Here is an 18,608-nt window from a genome sequence, read left to right on the forward strand (position 1 = left end):
TACTATTCTAAAGTTAGTCCTATTAAATAAATTATTGTGTAATCCTGTGTATATGCACGAGTATAATTAAAAATAATCATACTTACACAGTTTATATATATATAAAATTTAGGAGATGGGTTCAAGTTACACCTAGTGTAACTCTTATAAAGTTACACATTTTTTAAACCATAGATTCATAAGAGATCTAACGGTTAAAAAAATATCTTTAAATGTTATTGGTTTCCACCTCATTCATAATTAATACTAGCATTTTCTCTCTCTCTTTATTTATTGTTTTTCACTTGATTAAAGAGCATATTGCCATTTTTAACAACTTGCAAAGATTTTTCCTTAAAATCTTCCATTTATATATACAGGAATCATAATCCGCATCAAAACCCCTATCACTACATCAAGAAAATGTTGACATTTTCTGCACCAATTTCTTTGCTTTGTAAACTGCCTCCTCAAGTGAAATTTACGACCAAAGATAAGTGAAGAAAACCAAGATCTGTCCAGATGAAACTTTCAAAATACCCCAAAAATGGTCCAGCGTTGAGATCTTTGTAAGCCCAGGATTTCGATTTTAAATCAAACCCAAAGATAGTCACAGTGGATAAATTCCTTGCCTCCCGAAATACGATGGATGCCCAATAGGCCTTAGTACCATCCACAACTACAGCTCTTCCACATGGAATAGTTGAGTTAACCAATACTGGATACTGAAACCAAGTTTCCGGTTTTTGTACCCAATAGTTCACTTGCCTTAAAAATTAAAAAAATAGCTTGTAACCTCATGCATATGCATTGATACACTTAAAAATATACAATAAGATGTATAATATAATTCCAATATATATAATTTAAATACTATTGATAGTCTTTTTTTTTTTTTTTTGTTAACTCTTTAAATTTTTTTTAAGGATATTATTAGGTATAAAATGTAAATTGTTCATGTTTATTTATTTATTATTGTGAAGCACCTTTTTTTTTTTACAATTCATTTATTCTAAACTCTTTGGTTTTTGTACATAATAACTCACTTGAATGAATATTTATGATGTGGTCTCATATTTGATTCTAAAATTAATAATAAATAAAACTCTTTAAGAATAAATAATTTATGACACATGGCGCAAAATTGGAACTCTAATTTGGAATTCTAATTTGAATTTGAGCAAGACTTAGATATAGTACTTATGTGCTGTTCCTTAGGTTTTCCTTTTAAGATTTTGCCATGTGAATTTTTTCCTCATAAGATGGAAGTGTATTTTTTAGTTAAGTAACCACATGGTTAAATCTTAAGAGGGGAACCTAAGGAACAGCACCTAAGGTACTGTACCTAAGTTTTGTCCTTTGAATTTCTCTCAGTTTCACCTATTATTATATATATATATATATATATATATTAGATAGACATGTGGCGCAAAATTGGACTCCAATTAAAATCCAATTTATAATTTAATTGAATTTGCGCTCTTTGATTTTTACACTAAATAATTCACTTGGTACAAAAATTAAAAATTGAATGAGACACGTGGCGCAAAATTGAGAATTCAATTGAAATATAATTGGATTTTCTCTAAGTTTTGGCTATATATATATATATACTAGTCGCTAAACCGTTCGATGCACGGGAATAACTATGGAATGAGTTTCAGAAAAAAGAAAAAAAAAAAGATATTGAAAGAAATAACACAAAGTTTTATTAATTAGGTAGAAGATAGCAATATTTTTTATTTATTAGTTTTTTTGTGGAAAAGAATAAGAGTCTTACATAACGCAAGATTAATTACTTTTCTTCATATTGTTTGTTTTTTCTTATAATGTTTTGTCTTGTTGTTGCTTTTATTTTTATAATTGTTTTGATTGTAGGTTAAAAATAAAGAATTAAACATGTACTGTTTATTAAAATCACAATCTAATAATACAAATTTTTAAATCCAAAAATTTCTAATATTTCCCAAGGCACCAAGATTTCCTGGTCAATTCTCCTATTGTTGTTAACATGCTTCTCTTCTTCGTACTCACTGAACTTTCATTAACTTTCATGAAAGTTGATACAAATATCTTTCAGATTTGAGTACTCGATCAACTTCTATAAGGAGCATCCCATGGGTTTAATAAAGTCATCAAAGACATATTATTTTACACAAGCAAATTAAAAATCATAAAAACAATCTATGAAACCAATTTGATCTCCAAGACCCTAAAATTGATGTTCCTTATGCATGAACTAAACACGCAGTATGCATAATGACCTTTATATAATATTTACACCATGAATCTGTGATGCTGCACATCCGTTGATCATTCATTGGGTTTCTAAATTTTGACGATTATTATTTTTGTTTAGAATGGGTTTTATTTTATTTTATTTTTTATTTTTTTTAATTGATAAGAATGGATTGGTGATGAAAGCCCTTTTTTTTTTCTTTTCTTTTTTTTTTGGTATGTGGTAGTGTGATTTTGAAGGCTAGTGTTTATTAAAAAAAAAAAAAAACTATCCCGTGCCTATTTGAATGATGTCACTTTATTTTGACAGGATTTTCACTTAAATAGGTTGTAAAACCTTATATATATAAGATATGTTGTAATATATATACCAAAAGGTGTCTATTCAAAGATCATAACCCTTTAAATTTGATATACCAAAAGGTGTCTATTGAAAAGTCATAATCCTTCATATTTGATTGTACCAAAAGGTGCTTATTGATCGAAAGAGTGTTTATTGAATGAAAATGTGTCTATTGACTAAAAATGTGCTTATTTATCGAAAAGGTGCCTATTGGCTGAAAATGTGTCTGTTGAATCAAAATGTGTTTATTAACTGAAAAGGAGCCTATTGAAAAATGAAAAGTCACAACTGTTCTATATTTTTTAATGTATATGTGGTAATAATTTATGTAGCCACATGGCACAATGAAGAGTGATCAACAAAAAGGCAAACATTTCGACTATTAGTTATTATAAATATACACACACTAGAATGAATGATTGATCATTTTGGATGAACTTTGGAGTTTTTTTTTTTTTTTTTCATTTTTTTTTGTCTAATTAAATCAATAGGCAGAAGAATGCTGTCATTGCAGAGAAACAATTAAAGATTGTTATGTTTCCTATTAAAAAATTTATTGTGAAAAATATTAAACTTGATTCTTAAAAGAAATTATTGTAACAGAAAATAAAATTAGAATAATTATGTAACAAACCCCAGAATACTGTTTTTTAAGTTAAAATCTAAAATTTCAATTGCATAAATGTTTACAACATACTTTTGAAATTGTTATAATTTGAACATGTTATGAACTTATATTTATTAAAATCATAGAAGTTCACATCAGCTGTACTTAGAGTTTATCTAGTTACTAAATTTCATTTAATGTGAATCATAAGTGGGATATTGATTATGAATAAAATTTGCATGTATCATAACAGATAAACATTATATAATCAACATATCCTCTTTTTATAGGTTTTCTTGTGACTAAAGATAATATACTTGTGGCTTATATTTGTAATAGCGCATGTGGCCCAATTTGGTGGCCTAATTTGTAATATTTTCGGGTTCTATGTATAACATGTAGGGAATTAACCCGAATTCCCAACCTGTGAGAAACAAAAAAAAAATAGAGAAAACACACGCTAAAAAAAAAAAAAAAAAAACTCACACGCACAAGACAGTATTTACGTGGTTCAGCAATTTGCCTACATCCATGGAGTTGCAAAGATTTCACTATTATCAGGGAAAAGTACAAAGTGCAGCTACAGTTTTTCTCTCACTCAAAAACACGGCAACAACACAAACCCTAATCACACAATTGACCCTAATCACACAATTGCGCTCCGGCTTGGGCCTATCGGCCTAAGCCTCCACTCCATGGACTAAGCCTCAGAAAATCTCCTATTAAAAACCACGCAACATTATTCGGGTCGGGTCGGGTTGTCAAATTGGATCAAACAAAACTAGGCTCCACAAAGCCCAACAAATCTCCCACTTGGAGACTAGATCAATCACCAACATCAACCGCAATCCTCCAAAACACAATACCTCATCCCTGCAACTCATCCTCATGTCCTCAAGCTAGAAGACCAACTGAAGCTCCACACAGCTTCAGCTTCTCAATGGTGACACCCTTAGTCAACATATCTGCCAGGTTCTTAGATCCACAAATCTTCTCAAGTATTACCAACTTATCTTCAACAAGGTAAAAGATAAAGTGATATTTTTTCTGTATATGCTTCGACTTTGAATGAAAAACCGAATTTTTGGCAAGAAAGATTGCACTCTGACTTTCACTGTGTAGAATGCCCATCTCCTACTTCTTATCCAATTCATCTAAGAAACCATGTAGCCAAATCATCTCCTTTCTAGCTTCAGTTGCTGCAACAGACTCAGCTTTTGTAGTAGACAAAGTAACAATCTTTTGTAAATTTGAAGCCCATGATATAGTTGTACCACCCAGAGTAAAAACAAAACCAGTGGTACTCTTTCTACTATCAATATCACCAGCAAAATCAGCATCTACATAACCCTGCAGTTTCAACCTTGCACCGGTGAAGCAAAGACATGTATCTGATGAACCCTTCAAATATCTCAGAATCCACTTGACTGCCTCCCAATGCTGCTTTCCAGGCCTACTCATGAATCTGCTCACAACTCCCATTGCAAGTGCAATGTCTGGCCTTGTACACACCATAGCATACATCAAGCTACCAATAGCTGAGGCATAGGGCACCTTGCTCATATGGTCCCTTTCTTCTTCTGTCTTCGGTGACTGTGCTTTGCTTAGTTTGAAATGAATACCCAAGGGTGTGCTCACTGGTTTAGCTTCATTCAAGTTGAATCTACTGAGAACTTTCTTCACATACTCTGACTATGAAAGCTTCAATGTACCATTAGCCTTGTCTCTAATGATTCTCATATCAAGGATTTGTTTTGCTGCTCCCAAATCCTTCATTGCAAACTGTTTGGACAACTGCTTCTTCAGATTATTAATCTCCTCAATGCTAGACCCTGCAATGAGCATATCATCCACATACAACAGTAATATGATGTAAGAATTGTCAAAAGACTTAACATAGCAACAGTAATCAGCTTCACATCTCTTGAATCCAATTCTATGCATAAAACTATCAAATTTCTTGTATCATTGTCTAGTAGCTTGTTTTAGGCCATACAAGCTCTTTCTCAGTTTGCAGACTAGATTCTCTTGTCCCTAAACAATGAACCATTTTGGCTGAATCATGTAAGGGTCTTCCTCCAAGTCACCATGAAGGAATGTCGTCTTCACATCTAACTGCTCAAGATGTAAGTTTTCTGCAGCCACCATTCCTAGTACCAGTCTAATTGTTGACATCTTCACAACTGGAGAAAATATCTCTGTGTAGTCAATGCCCTCCTTCTGCTGGAACCCTTTAAAGACTAATCTGGCCTTATAACATTTGCTATCATCATGCCCATTCTTTATTCTGTATACCCACTTATTGTGCAAAGCCTTCTTTCCTACTGGCAATTTAGTCAGTTTTCATGTCTGATTCCCCAACAAGGAATCCATCTCATCCTTCATGGCTAACTCCCACTTGCTTGAATTCTCATCTTGCAAGGCTTCATCATAACACTATGGCTCACCACCATTAGTCAACAAGAGATAATTTAAAACAAGTGAATAACACTATGGAGATCTAATGTTCCTAGAAGATCTGCAAACTTCAGCTACAGGTGTACTCAGATCTACCTGTGAATTTACATTCTCCTTATCTTCTTCACCCCTTTTCTAGACAGTACTTTCAGTCAATTCATCTAAGTTGACAAATTTAGATTTCTTTTCATCTATCTCTGTAATATCTGACACTACAGTTGACCTGTCCTTGTACATAATCTGTTCATTAAATATCACATTTCTACTTCTGATGATTTTCCTATTTTGTTCATCCCAAAACCTATAGCCAAATTTCTCATCACCATAGCCAATGAAAAAACATATTTTAGACTTTGCATCAAGTTTACTATGAGCATCAGAATCAATGTGAACATAAAAAATACAACCAAAAACTTTTAAATGTGAAAACTTTACCTCTTTACCACTCCAAACCTCCTCAGGAAGTCTGAACTCCATAGGAACTGATGGTCCTCGATTTATTAGGTAAGCTGCAGTGCTAACAGCATCAGCCCAGAAAGTTTTTGGTAGTCTAGTATGCAACCTCATACTCCTAGCACGCTCATTGAGAGTTCTGTTCATGTGCTCAGCCACACTATTCTGCTGTGGTGTCTCAGGAATGGTCTTCTCCATCCAAATTCCCTGTACAGCACAATACTCATTGAACCCTCCATCTATGTACTCCCCTCCATTATCTGACCTCAAACATTTTACTTTCAAACTTGTTTCTATCTCAACCATGGCCTTCCATTTCTTAAAAGTTTCAAATACATCAGATTTATTTTTCAGAAAATAAACCCATACCTTTCTGCGTGAGTCATCAATAAAAGTGATGTAGTACCTTAAACCTCCAATGGATGCAATCGGAGAAGGTCCCCACAAATCAGTGTGTGCTAACTCCAATTTTTCAGCCTTCAGTATCCTTCTAGTTTTTAAGAAGCTCACATTTTTCTGCTTTCCTAAGATGCAGCTTTCACACATGTCAAAATCAATGGACTTCAATTCTAGTAGTTTTCCTCTTGACAACAGCATCTTCATCCCTTTCTCATTCATGTGACCAAGTCTGCGGTGCCATAGGCTTATATCAATACTTGCATCAGCAACTGTAATTGTGTCTCTTGGACTTGAGGTCATATATAGAGTACTAGTTTTTTTTCCACGAGCCAATACCCTAACTCCCTTTGTAACCTTCCAAGTACCACCAACAAATAGTATTGCATGCCCTTCATCATCAAGTTGTCCAACAGAAATCAGATTCCTTCTCAGGTCAGGAATATGTCAAACCTTCTTCAGTAACCAAGCAAATCCATTGGCCAACAATATCCGAACGTCTCCCATACCTACAACATCCAAGGTTGAACCATCAGCCAAATACACCTTACCAAAATCACCTGCAACATAATTCTGTATGATTTCTCGGTGTGTAATGGTATGAAACGAAGCTCTTGAGTCCAAAACCCAATCATCAAGTGGACTGTCAACTGCAAGAAGTAATGCATCATATCATCTTCTGTTACAGCATTAGCGGAGTCATCTTCATTCTTCTTCTTAGGACTTTTGCATTGCCTCCTAAAGTGATCTGTTTTTCCAAAGTTCCAGCATTGTACTTGTTGGCCTGATCTAGATTTACTTCTGTTCCGATTAGAATTTCTGGATTTTGATCTGCCCCGATTTGAATTTCTGTCAGTACCTCTGCCTCTTGTCTCAAGGTTTAGGACAGAACCAGATCCTAAGGTTTCGCCTGCATCTCTTCTGTGAATCATCTCAGCCAGAATTAAATCTCGTATATCATTGTACCTGAGCTTTTCCTTTCCTGTAAAATTGCTTACTGTCATCCTCATTGCCTTCCAACTGTTTGGAAAAGAAGCCAAGACGATCAGAGCATGAATCTCATCATCAAAATTAATTTCTACAAACGATAATTAATTTGTAATAGTGTTAAATTTGTTTAGATGTTGTACTACTGATGCATTCTCTGCCATCTTCAAATTGAACAATTTCTTCAACAGATGCACCTTATTGTTTGCTGACGGCTTTTCATACATACCAGACAAAACCTTCATCAGATCTGTTGTGGTCTTCTTCTTTACAACATTGTGTGCAACAAACCTAGACAGAGTTAACCTAATAACTCCCAGAACCTGTTTGTCAAGAAGCGCCCATTCCTTAGCCTTCATAGTCTTAAGTTTTGTCCCCAAAAGAGGTAGATCCAATTTCCTCCCATAGAGATAATTTTCAATCTGCATCCTCCAATACGCGAAGTCTGTGCCATCAAACTTTTCTATTCTAGACGCCTTTCCTGCTTCCTCTGCAATTGCTTCCACTCAAACCTAACCTTAGGCTCTAATACCAGTTGTAGGGAATTAACCTGAATTCCCAACCTGTGAGAAACAAAAAAAATAGAAAAAACACAAGCCAAAAAAAAAAAAAAAAATCACACGCACAAGATAGTATTTACGTGGTTCAACAATTTGCCGACGTCCACGGAGTTGTAGAGATTTCACTATTATCAAGAAAAAGTACAAAGTGCGGCTACAATTTTTCTCTCACTCAAAAACACGGCAACAACACAAACCCTAATCACACAATTGCATTTAGGCCCAAACCTCCGCTCCATGGACTAAGCTTTAGAAAATCTCCCATTAAAAACCACGCAACATTATTCGGGTCGGGTCGGGTCGTCAAACCAAATCAAACAAAACTAGGCTCCACAAAGCCCAACATAACATACTTCATTTATATATCAAAGATGTTGGCATGTAGCTACTAGAGCATCCTCCAGAAATGTAGGCTATTAGGTTGAATCACATAATCCTTTGTGTTCTCTCTTGCTTGTACTCTTTCAATTCTTTACAAAATTTTCCTTTAATTCTAACATGGTATTAGAGCTATTTTCTTGCAGTCTTTGATTGTTTCCCAATTTTGTTCCCTTTCACAAGAAAAATTATTGAATACTCCGAGAGTACCATAAATGCGTACTCCGTCCTCTCACATAAATTGTGGGTCCCACCATAAATTTAATTAGTGGGACCCACAATTATGTGAGAGAGGGGAGTATGCATTTATGATACTCCAAGAGTACCCAATAATTACTCCATCCTAGCTCCTCTCAAAATTCAAGCCGCATAAAATCTTCCTAACCAAAAGCTCCACAAATCCTCCACATTGCCAGCCGTCTTGTGCCACTAGTCCAAAGTAGAAGGTTTAGATTCACTACTGAAAAATAATAAGAAGGCCGTCTTGTGCCATAAGTCCAAAGCAGAAGGTCGTCTTTGTCTTGTGCCACAAATCCTCCATATTATCCGCGGTCTTGCTCTTTAATTATCGTCTTCTTGATTATATATATATATATATATATATATATATATATATATTTTTTTTTTTTTTTTTTGAGAGAGAGATGTCTTCTTGATTTTAAAAAAATAAATAAAAAGATAATTATCATCTTCGTTGTTGCAATTGTTTTTATTTTGATACAACCTGCTATACTGAAGTTAGTCATATAATATAAACTAGAATGAATGATCGAATTTGGGCGAAGTTTGGGCTTTCCAAAAGAAATATCTCATTGCATTTGTGAGTAGTTTTTTTTTTAATGAAGAAGAAATTTTGTGGGTAAAATCTAGGAACAATTATTTATATGCAATACACTAGATTCGCCAATTAAATTCATAGATATAGTTGCATTGAATTTAATTATTCTTAAGAAAAAAAAAATTGTTTGAACTTCATTTATAAATGCAATTATATATATGTGTGTGTATATATATATATATATATATATTTGAGGAACAATTTATAAATGCAAATATGTGTCTGAATCAATGAAAACAATGTCCCCTAGGGGTGGTTCAAGGAATTTTGTGATGTTTAAATTGAGGCATTTTATATGTATTTAAATTTAATTAAATAATATACAATTTTACTTAAAATATATTCTTATAATTATTTTAGATACAAATTTTTGTTTTGGTTTTTTCAATAAATTTCTTGCTCATATGTGAGTTGTTAACCTTGGCCTCATGACCAGCGATTCTCCCTTTTTTTTTGGTAAGGATTAGTCTTCTGCAAAACCACTACCCATTCTTTCCCTAAAATGGTAAGGACTCCCATTAATGCCATTTGCTCTTACTTTCTAGCATGCATTATATAGCTCCCATTTGCCCCTTCCCTATTTTGGTAAAGATTTTTTCCCAACAAAGCATCTCCTGATAGAGGTATCGATAGGGTACCAAAGTTAGGTCATTTCCCCCCTTCACCAAAGCATTCTCTCTACACCTTACCAATTGTGGGCCCTGCTCCCATTGCATTGACTAGGGTGCCAGAGGGCTGAGCCCCCTACCTTACTCTTTTTGTCATTCCTGTTGGGTCTCAAATAATACTATTAATAATATTCGTAATCCAAAATAACAATCACACATAAGAACACAAAATTTATATGGAAAATCATTTCTCCTTGAAGGGAAAAATCATAAGACAAACTCCGAATAATTTCACTATTATCAAATCTATGACAATAATTCTTGTGTATATCTCACGACTAAAGAAAAATCTCTCTTATTTTTCTTTACTCTCACACACAAATTATCTCTTTCAAAGGTGGCAATACTTTGCACTCTTCTTTCTATTTTCTTCTCCATGCACAGCTCTCTCTCTTGGCTGTCTTCTTTTCTCTAAGTGGCTCCCTCTTGGCTGCTCTCTCTTTTTTCTTCTGTGTCACCTTGTTGCTCTATTTTTCTTTTACTATGCAGCACACCCACACGCTTTTTATACACAAAAAAGCTTCAGCCGCCTTAGACTTCTTTTCCTAGCATAATATGAATTCCTAACATGACTTGGGTTAGAATTCTTACAAGTATTAATTATTAAACACAACTCCTACTTACATTTAGAGTAGGATTCTAGGACTTGTCAACTACTTTCACCTATTTCTAATTGAAATAGAATTCCATCAATACTTGCATGGCAAGCTCATTATCTTGGGCACAAATTCTACATGGGTTGTACTTCTATTAGGTGTCGTGCACCTCCCAACAATCTCCCCTTCCAACCCATCGAGGAAGGAGATCTTCAATTCCAACTCTTTAGTTAGAATTCATGTCGGTCAAGCCAACTCCAAGCTTGACCTTTTTCATTATCTTTACCAGCATTGAGAACACCTCATCAACGACAATACCTTTCATTCTCAAAGAATTAATCTCATCTTGGATTTCATTAATCCAATCCCTTGGCTCCCCCTCATCAGAAGCCCAATTATTCTTGAAGCTAACAGTATGATGTTCTCTAGTAGTCCTCTTCTCATGAGGTTCAACAATTTCTAGTGGAGCATATTGCTCTCCTTGCTCAAGACCTCCAAGGTCTTTCACTTCATGATCATCCCATGTAGCCTTAACATCTTCATATTCTTCATCACCTATCACTTCCTCTTTTGAAGCACTATTAGGCAATGAAAATTTCACCCTTTTGACATCATCACCATCAATCCTAACTCTCATCTTTGGAGTCTTCACAAATCTTTAATCTCATTGAATTTCTTCTTACAGGTCCTCACATGAGTCCTATACATACCGCAACAAGTAAGCCCTTTTGCAACAACCAATGACCCCTTAGTAAGTTTCCATCTTCCATTACCAAGGTAGTTACAATAACCCACTCGATCCATAGCTAATATAGAAAGCACATTCATCGTTAAATTTGGAACATGTCGCACATCCTTCAACATCTTGGTGCTACTAACATTGGTTTTGATACATACATCACCAATTCCCACAATTTTTTAGTAACTAGAATTACCCATCTTCATTGTACCAAAGTCTCTTACTTTGTACATGATAAACAACCCTTTCTTAGGGATAACATGGTGGGAGGCTGCCGAATCAACAACCCACTTAACATCATTATTAGCAACCTGCTCACACTTTTACTCTTCAATAGAAAGCATCACAACATCCTCAGCAATCACAACAGCTGTAATATTTTTCTCACCATCATTCCTATCATCTTTACCTCCAGTTTGTTTTTTTTATTCAAATGCCAACAATCTTTTATTATATGGCACTTTTTCCCACAATAGAAGCATTTTCTAGTTTCTTTAAACTGAGATCTATTTCTTGATTGTGATCTACTATTGAATTTTCAATCATTAGGTTCTCTGCTTCTACCTCTGCTTTTGTTCTCTATGACAAAAGCTTCATCTTGTGCATTGTCTATATTTGCATCTCTCCTGCGAACCTCTTCACTTAAAATTAAATCTCGAATATCATCATATTTGAGTTTGCTTTTCCTTGCAAAATTACTTATTGCCATTCTGATGGCTTCCAAACTGTTTGGTAAAGAAGCCAAAAGAATCAATGCACGAACCTCATCATCAAATTTAATTTTCACTGAGGATAATTGATTTGTGATTGTATTGAACTCATTCAGATGTTGTGCTACAGGAGTGCTTCTGCCTTCTTCAGATTGAACAATTTCTTCATCAGATGCACTGTTGCAAACCCATGGGTAGAACTCACCCTTGAAAACCGGCTTGCAAAGGGAGGGTGTCTAAGAGCTTATAAACACATGGTTAAACTTACATTTAACTAATGTGGGACACTAGGATCATAACATACACCACGCTCTGCAGCTGACGTCTACGACGACTAATTCTAGCGACACTGGCCTGTTGGTAGCCCTTTCTCTTTTTAGGGGCTCCACTCAACTATCAGTAATTTATATCCAGCCTCTAGGTCGCCCCTTCTAGGATCCGACCACAAAGCTGCAACTCATTTGATTCCATACTCAATGAGCTACACCCAATTAATTGGGGTGATGGTTGGCTCTGATACCAAATTGTTAAGTGTTTGGCTAATTGGAAAAATAGAAAGGAAAGAATAAGAAAACAGAGAAAGGAAAAGGAAAACAGAATTGGGAATTGCTAGTTACTTCGATGGTAACTACCTCCAAGCAAAAAGAGAGAGGGAGAAAGACTAAATTAGACTAAGGAAGTTGATTTAATTCCATTCTTGCCCTTTCTCATAACATTCCACATATTTATACAAGGCTAAAGTCTTCCTGCCAAAACTAACAACTAACTAACTAATAACAGCCCAACTGCTCTAACTAACAAAATTGTCACAACTCACTCACTCACAGCTTACTTAGCACAATCAGTTACACACACTTACAATGCTATTCAATTAGCTACACTATACAACAATTATGTCCAAGTCCTTAACATGCACCTTGTTATTAGCCGATTGCTTTTCCTACATGCCAGACAAAACCTTCATCTAATCCACTGTGGTCTTTTCTTTCACAACATTGTGTGCAACTAATCTTGATAGAGTTAATCAAATAACTCTCAGTACCTGTCTATCAAGAAGGTTCTAGTCTTCATCCTTCATATTTTCAGGTTTCTTCCCCAAAAGAGGTAGATGCAATTTCTTGCCATAGATATTGCATCGTCCAATATCCAAAGTTTGTTTCATCAAACTTCTCAATTCCTAAAGCCTTGCCTTCTTCTCCAGTCATTATTTCTACTCAAACCTTAGCTCTAATACCACTTGTTGGGTCCTAAATAATATTATCAACAATATTAGCAATCCAAAATAACAATCACACACAAGAATACAAAATTTATGTGGAAAACCCTTTCTCCTTGAAGGGAAAAACCATGGGACAAACTCTGAATAATTTTACTATTGTCAAATCAATTACAATAATTCTTGTGTGTCTCATGACTAAAGAAAAATCTCTCTTATTTTTCTTTACTCTCTCACACACACAAATTATCTCTCTCAAAGGCGGCAACACTTTGTACTCTTCTTTCTATTTTCTTCTCCACGCACAGTTCTCTCTCTTGGCTGTCTTCTTTTCTCTAAGCAGTTCCCTCTTGGCTGCTCTCTCTTTTTCTTGCGTGTCACCTTGTTGCAATTTTTTTTAATATGCGGCACACCCACATGATTTTTATACACAAAAAAGCTTCAGCCACCTTAGACTTCTTTTCCTAGCATAATATGAATTCCTAACATGACTTGAGTTAGGATTCTTACAAGTATTAATTATTAAACACAACTCCTACTTACATTTGGAGTAGGATTCCAGGACTTGTCAATTGCTTTCACCTATTTCTAATTGAAATAGAATTCCATCAATTCTTGCCATGGCAAGCTCATTATCTTGGGCATAAATTCTACGTGGGCTTGACTTCTATTAGGTGTCGTGCACCTCCCAACAATTCCTTGGGTTTTGGTTTCTTTCTTATTCATGCGTTGCTTGCCTCTGCGTTTTTTCTTTCTTGTTTTCTTCGTTGTGTTCCTCCTTCCTCAGAGAAGGGTTTGATCCTTGTCTCTTTATACAAAGACATTTTTTTTTTTTAGGGATATTCAAAGACATTTTGGGCCTTAAGGGCTTGCAAATCTTCATAGAATCAAAAAAGGTCTTGGGCCCATTGTGATCTATTTTTCTATTTTCAGGTTGTTTTGCAAAAAGCACCTTTCAACCTTACTTTTTTTTTCTTAGTATTTGGGTCATTCTTAACTCAGGTTTACCCTTCTTGAAGGACACATTTTACAATGACTACCTTCCTTACTCTATTCCCTACCCACAGGGTGGTGGGCCATCTTTGGGTCCTATCCATCACTCCTATTTTCATAGGATTCTATGCTGCAGACCATGTTTTATTGAATTCTTTAACAGCTCATGTTTGAACTTTACTCACCTTCTTTTCCTTGGGCCTTTGGGCCTGGTCCATTGTTTCTTCTTTCACTTTACCCATTTTCTTAGGGGCTTCTTGGGCCTCGCCTTTTATTCGGCTTTTGGGCTTTTCCTATTAGACTGGTCTTAAGAAAGTGGGCACATGGGTTAGTGAGGAGGCATATTGTGGGTTTATAAAGGTTTTTTTTTTTTTTAATTTTTTAATTTTTATTAATTATCCCTTGCTGTTTCAAAAAACAATTTTGTCGTTATTTCAAAACAAAGAAGTATTATTGCTTTCTTTTTTGGGTCCTGTTAACAAGTACCCTTAAAGGCATTTGTTAATGGACAATTTTTAAAAAATTTTGATACCACTTTCATAAAGAATATAAAAAGCTATAAAAAAAATCAATTGTTTTTTTCTTTTCCTATAAAAAGTTCATAAACTAATGCCCTTAGGGCATCCGTTAATATTTCCCTTTTTTTATTATTATTATTATTGATTCCTTCACCTCTCCTATCTCTCTCTCCTTTAGCTTTTCCTATCCTATTTTTTAATGCTTTGTTTGTTTTAAAAAAGTGAAGATTTTTCTTAGTGCTTTGTTTATTTCGAAACAATGACAAATTTTTTGTTTTTCCCCTCTCTACTTCACATTTTTTAATAGTGATATTACCTTTCTAAATTAGATATTAATTTTGTCACTATTTCAAAACAAACAAAACATTAACACTTTGTTTGAGAATTCATAAAACAATGGATTGGAATGGAACGAGTGAATCATAAAGAAATAAAATGAAATGTAATTAAGTAATGAAAAATAATGGAATGAACTTAAGTAATCTTATTTGGATGTTTTTTAAAAGGTAAGTAACTATATTCAGGAGTAATATAGAGAAAAATTAATGGAATCATTTTATGAAAATTTTATTATTTCATTCATATTTTAAAATAAAGGGTTGAATGCATGTAAAATGATATTTTGAGAGTTTTAGTGAAAATTTCATCAAACCTAACTACATTCTCTTTGATTCCTTGCAATTTTGGGGGAATGAATTAAACTTCAAAGTTATAAAGGAATAAAGAGAAATGAGTATTTCCTTCTACCAATTACATTCCATTTCACTTAAACTTCTAAACAATGGAATCATCTTTGCATTCCATCCTTTCTCTCCTCCCAATCAGGGTGTAAGAAAAGTCTTTTTTTTTTTTTTCCCACTGATCTGTCCCCTCTCTTGTCTCTCTCTCCTTTTTTATCTTTCCTCTCCTACTTTTTTCCCCCTTTTTAGCTCACTTTGTTTCGGAGAGGAAAAAAAACACTAATTCCATCACTGTTTTGAAACAAAGGAAGCACTAAAAGAAATTAAAGTACCCTAGGAAGAATAACACAAATTCCATTGCTGTTTTACGAAAAAAAACAAAGGATTAAATTAAAATAAAAAGTAGGAGAACGAATAAAAGAAAAAAGAAAAAGAAAAAGGAGAGACAGAGAAGAGGAAAAAGGGATTTTAAGAGACACTTGATAAGGAAGGGACACGAAAAGAAAAGATTACAACGAGGTGGGGTCAGTAAAAAAAAAAAAAAAAAAAAGAGAAAATGGTGCACTCAAACGATTTTCAAGTGGACAGATTTTTTAGTGAGTTAAAGGATGTCACACATACTAAGTTATTATAGGGAGATAGAGAAGAGGAAAAAGGGATTTTAAGAGACGCTAGATAAGGAAGGGACACGAAAAGAAAAGATTGCAATGAGGAGGGGTCAGTCAAAAAAAGAGAGAAAATGGTGCACTTGAACGATTTTCAAGTGGACAGATTTTTTAGTGAGTTAAAGGATGTCACACATACAAAGTTATTATAGGGAGATAGAGAAGAGGAAAAAGGGATTTTAAGAGACACTTGATAAGGAAGGGACACAAAAAGAAAAGATTACAACGAGGTGGGGTCAGTAAAAAAAAAAAAAAAAAAAAGAGAAAATGGTGCACTCAAACGATTTTCAAGTGGACATATTTTTTAGTGAGTTAAAGGATGTCACAAAAAAATTATTTATTTATTTTTTATATAAAAAATTATATAAAATAATAAAATATAGTAGTTATATCTTAAAAAAAAAATACATTAAAAAAGTTTAGAATAAAAATTACCCATTAATTTTTACATCTCGCATAGGTGTAGTAATTGCATGAATTCACATCCGACAATTTCAATATGGTAGCATTACTCAAGTTCATGTTCTAATTAACCTTTTTTTTATGAGGACTAATGGATTTAGGCCAATTGGTTATTTCTATTTCATGAGGTCTCTTTGGACCAATTTGATTTTTCATATGGAATCAACTATAAATTTTAAAAAGTTAACATAAAAGTTATTTTAAATAGTTAACATAAAAGTTGAATTATATACTATAAAAACTTAAGTATATACTATAATTTATTTTTAACTCTACATATTATTAAAAAATAAAAATCAAGGCGGCATGGCTCTTTGGTCCAAATGTAGCTCCATCGCAATTTTTAATGATGATCAATTTTATAGATTTAGATGATTATTCAAATTTATCATTTTTTTTTTAGAGAAAGTTTCAACCTATGACGTTCGCTTCTGATAATAGTTCTTTATCATCAAACCAAGACACCAATCAGTTTTTGGTGTAGGTGGGGATTAAACTCTAAATCTCTTATACAACCATCAGAGACTTTACTAGTTAAACTAACTTATTTATTGGTTTAAAAGATTTTATTAATGAAACAAAATTTCAAGTTTATTAATTGTTTGGTTGAAAATATCAGGATTTGAGCTTCCCCTAGTTGCTTGTTGTGGCTGTGGTGGCATGTACAATTATAGCAGTAGTGTTGGCTGTGGAGGAACAATCACATTCAATAGAAGCCAGATATATGTTGGTTTATGTGAACGCCCCTTAGTTAGAGTAAATTGGGATGGAATTCACTATACAGATGCTGCCAACAAGTTTGTTTTTGACCAAATTTCAACTGGAGCCTTTTCAGATCCATCCATACCCTTGAAAATGGCTTGTCACAACATTTAGATTCATTGGCACCCAAATAAATATAAATGAGAATAATGTTGTACGGCGGGTTATTATGTACTCTTAAATTTTGTCGTCTTAATTGCTATTGTTTTTATTCTGAAATAGTCTACTATACTGAAGTTAGTCCTATTAAATAAATTAGTGTCTAACCTCGTGCATATGCATGGGTACACTTAAAAATAATCACACTTATACTGTTTATATATATATATATATGATTTAGAAATTAATTGGATTTAAATTTTTCTAATTTTGCACCAAATAATTCACTTGCCATAAAAATTAAAAAAAATTAGACGAACACGTGGCGCAAATTGGACTCCTGTTAAAATCCAATTTATAATTTAATTTAATTTGAACTCTTCAATTTTTATACTCAATAATTCACTTGGAACAAAAATTAAAAATTGGATGAAACATGTGGCACAAAATTGAAAATTTAATTAAAATATAATTGGATTTTCTTTGAGTTTTGGCTATATATATATACTAGTTGCTGACCTATGCGATGCATAAGAATAACTACTAAATGAGTTTTAGGAAAAAAAAAAAAAAAAAACCATTATTTTTTATTTTAAGTAGTAAGCAAAAATGTATGAAATTAAAAAAAAAATGATATTGAAAGAAATAGTATAAATTTTTATCAATTAGGTAGAAGAAAGCAATGTTATCTGTATATATTAAGAGGATTCAGAAAGTTAGTTATTGCTTTTTTCCCGGTCAAAAATACCCCTAAATTAATTAACCAACAATTTAAAAATGGGGTTAAAATAGTAAATTGGCAAACAAAAGTTAGTTATTGCTTTTTAAACTGTCAAAAATACCCCTATCTAAAACTTAAAAATAGGGTTAAAATAGTACATTAATAAACTCATGCTTCTATTCAATAGCATAAAAAACTCCCCACGTGTTGTCAAAAAAAAATAAAAAACAAAACAAAACAGTGATGTCAAAAAAATAAAGAAACGTGTACAATAAATCTTCCCCACTTTTCTCCTCAAAAAAAGAACTTCCCACTACTCACGTTTGTAAGAAAATAACTACCCCTCCAATAAAGTAAGCAAAAGTTATCCCACGTAAAAAAAAAAAAAAAAAAAAAAAAAAAAAAAAAAAAAAAAAAAAAAAGGTGATAAAAATTGTGTCAGTACGTTTGTAAGAAAATAACTACCCCTCCCAATACAATAAGCAAAAACTATCCCCCACGTTAAAAAAAAAAAAAAAAAAAAGTGTCAGTTGAAATAATTTT

At 33.4% G+C, this 18,608-nt stretch overlaps 1 protein-coding gene across 1 annotated transcript in view; it reads left to right on the forward strand.

Moving 5' to 3' along the window:
- Positions 1-17,359, forward strand: part of LOC115959474 (esterase-like) — a 64,003-nt gene extending 46,644 nt beyond the window's left edge. The window contains exon 6 of the mRNA XM_031077890.1: positions 17,103-17,359. Within this exon, the coding sequence (XP_030933750.1) occupies positions 17,103-17,359 (257 nt within the window). The remainder of the gene's footprint in view (positions 1-17,102) is intronic.
- Positions 17,360-18,608: the final 1,249 nt, after the last annotated feature.

The sequence above is a fragment of the Quercus lobata genome, chromosome 9 (assembly GCF_001633185.2).
Source record: "Quercus lobata isolate SW786 chromosome 9, ValleyOak3.0 Primary Assembly, whole genome shotgun sequence".
Taxonomy (NCBI): domain Eukaryota; kingdom Viridiplantae; phylum Streptophyta; class Magnoliopsida; order Fagales; family Fagaceae; genus Quercus; species Quercus lobata.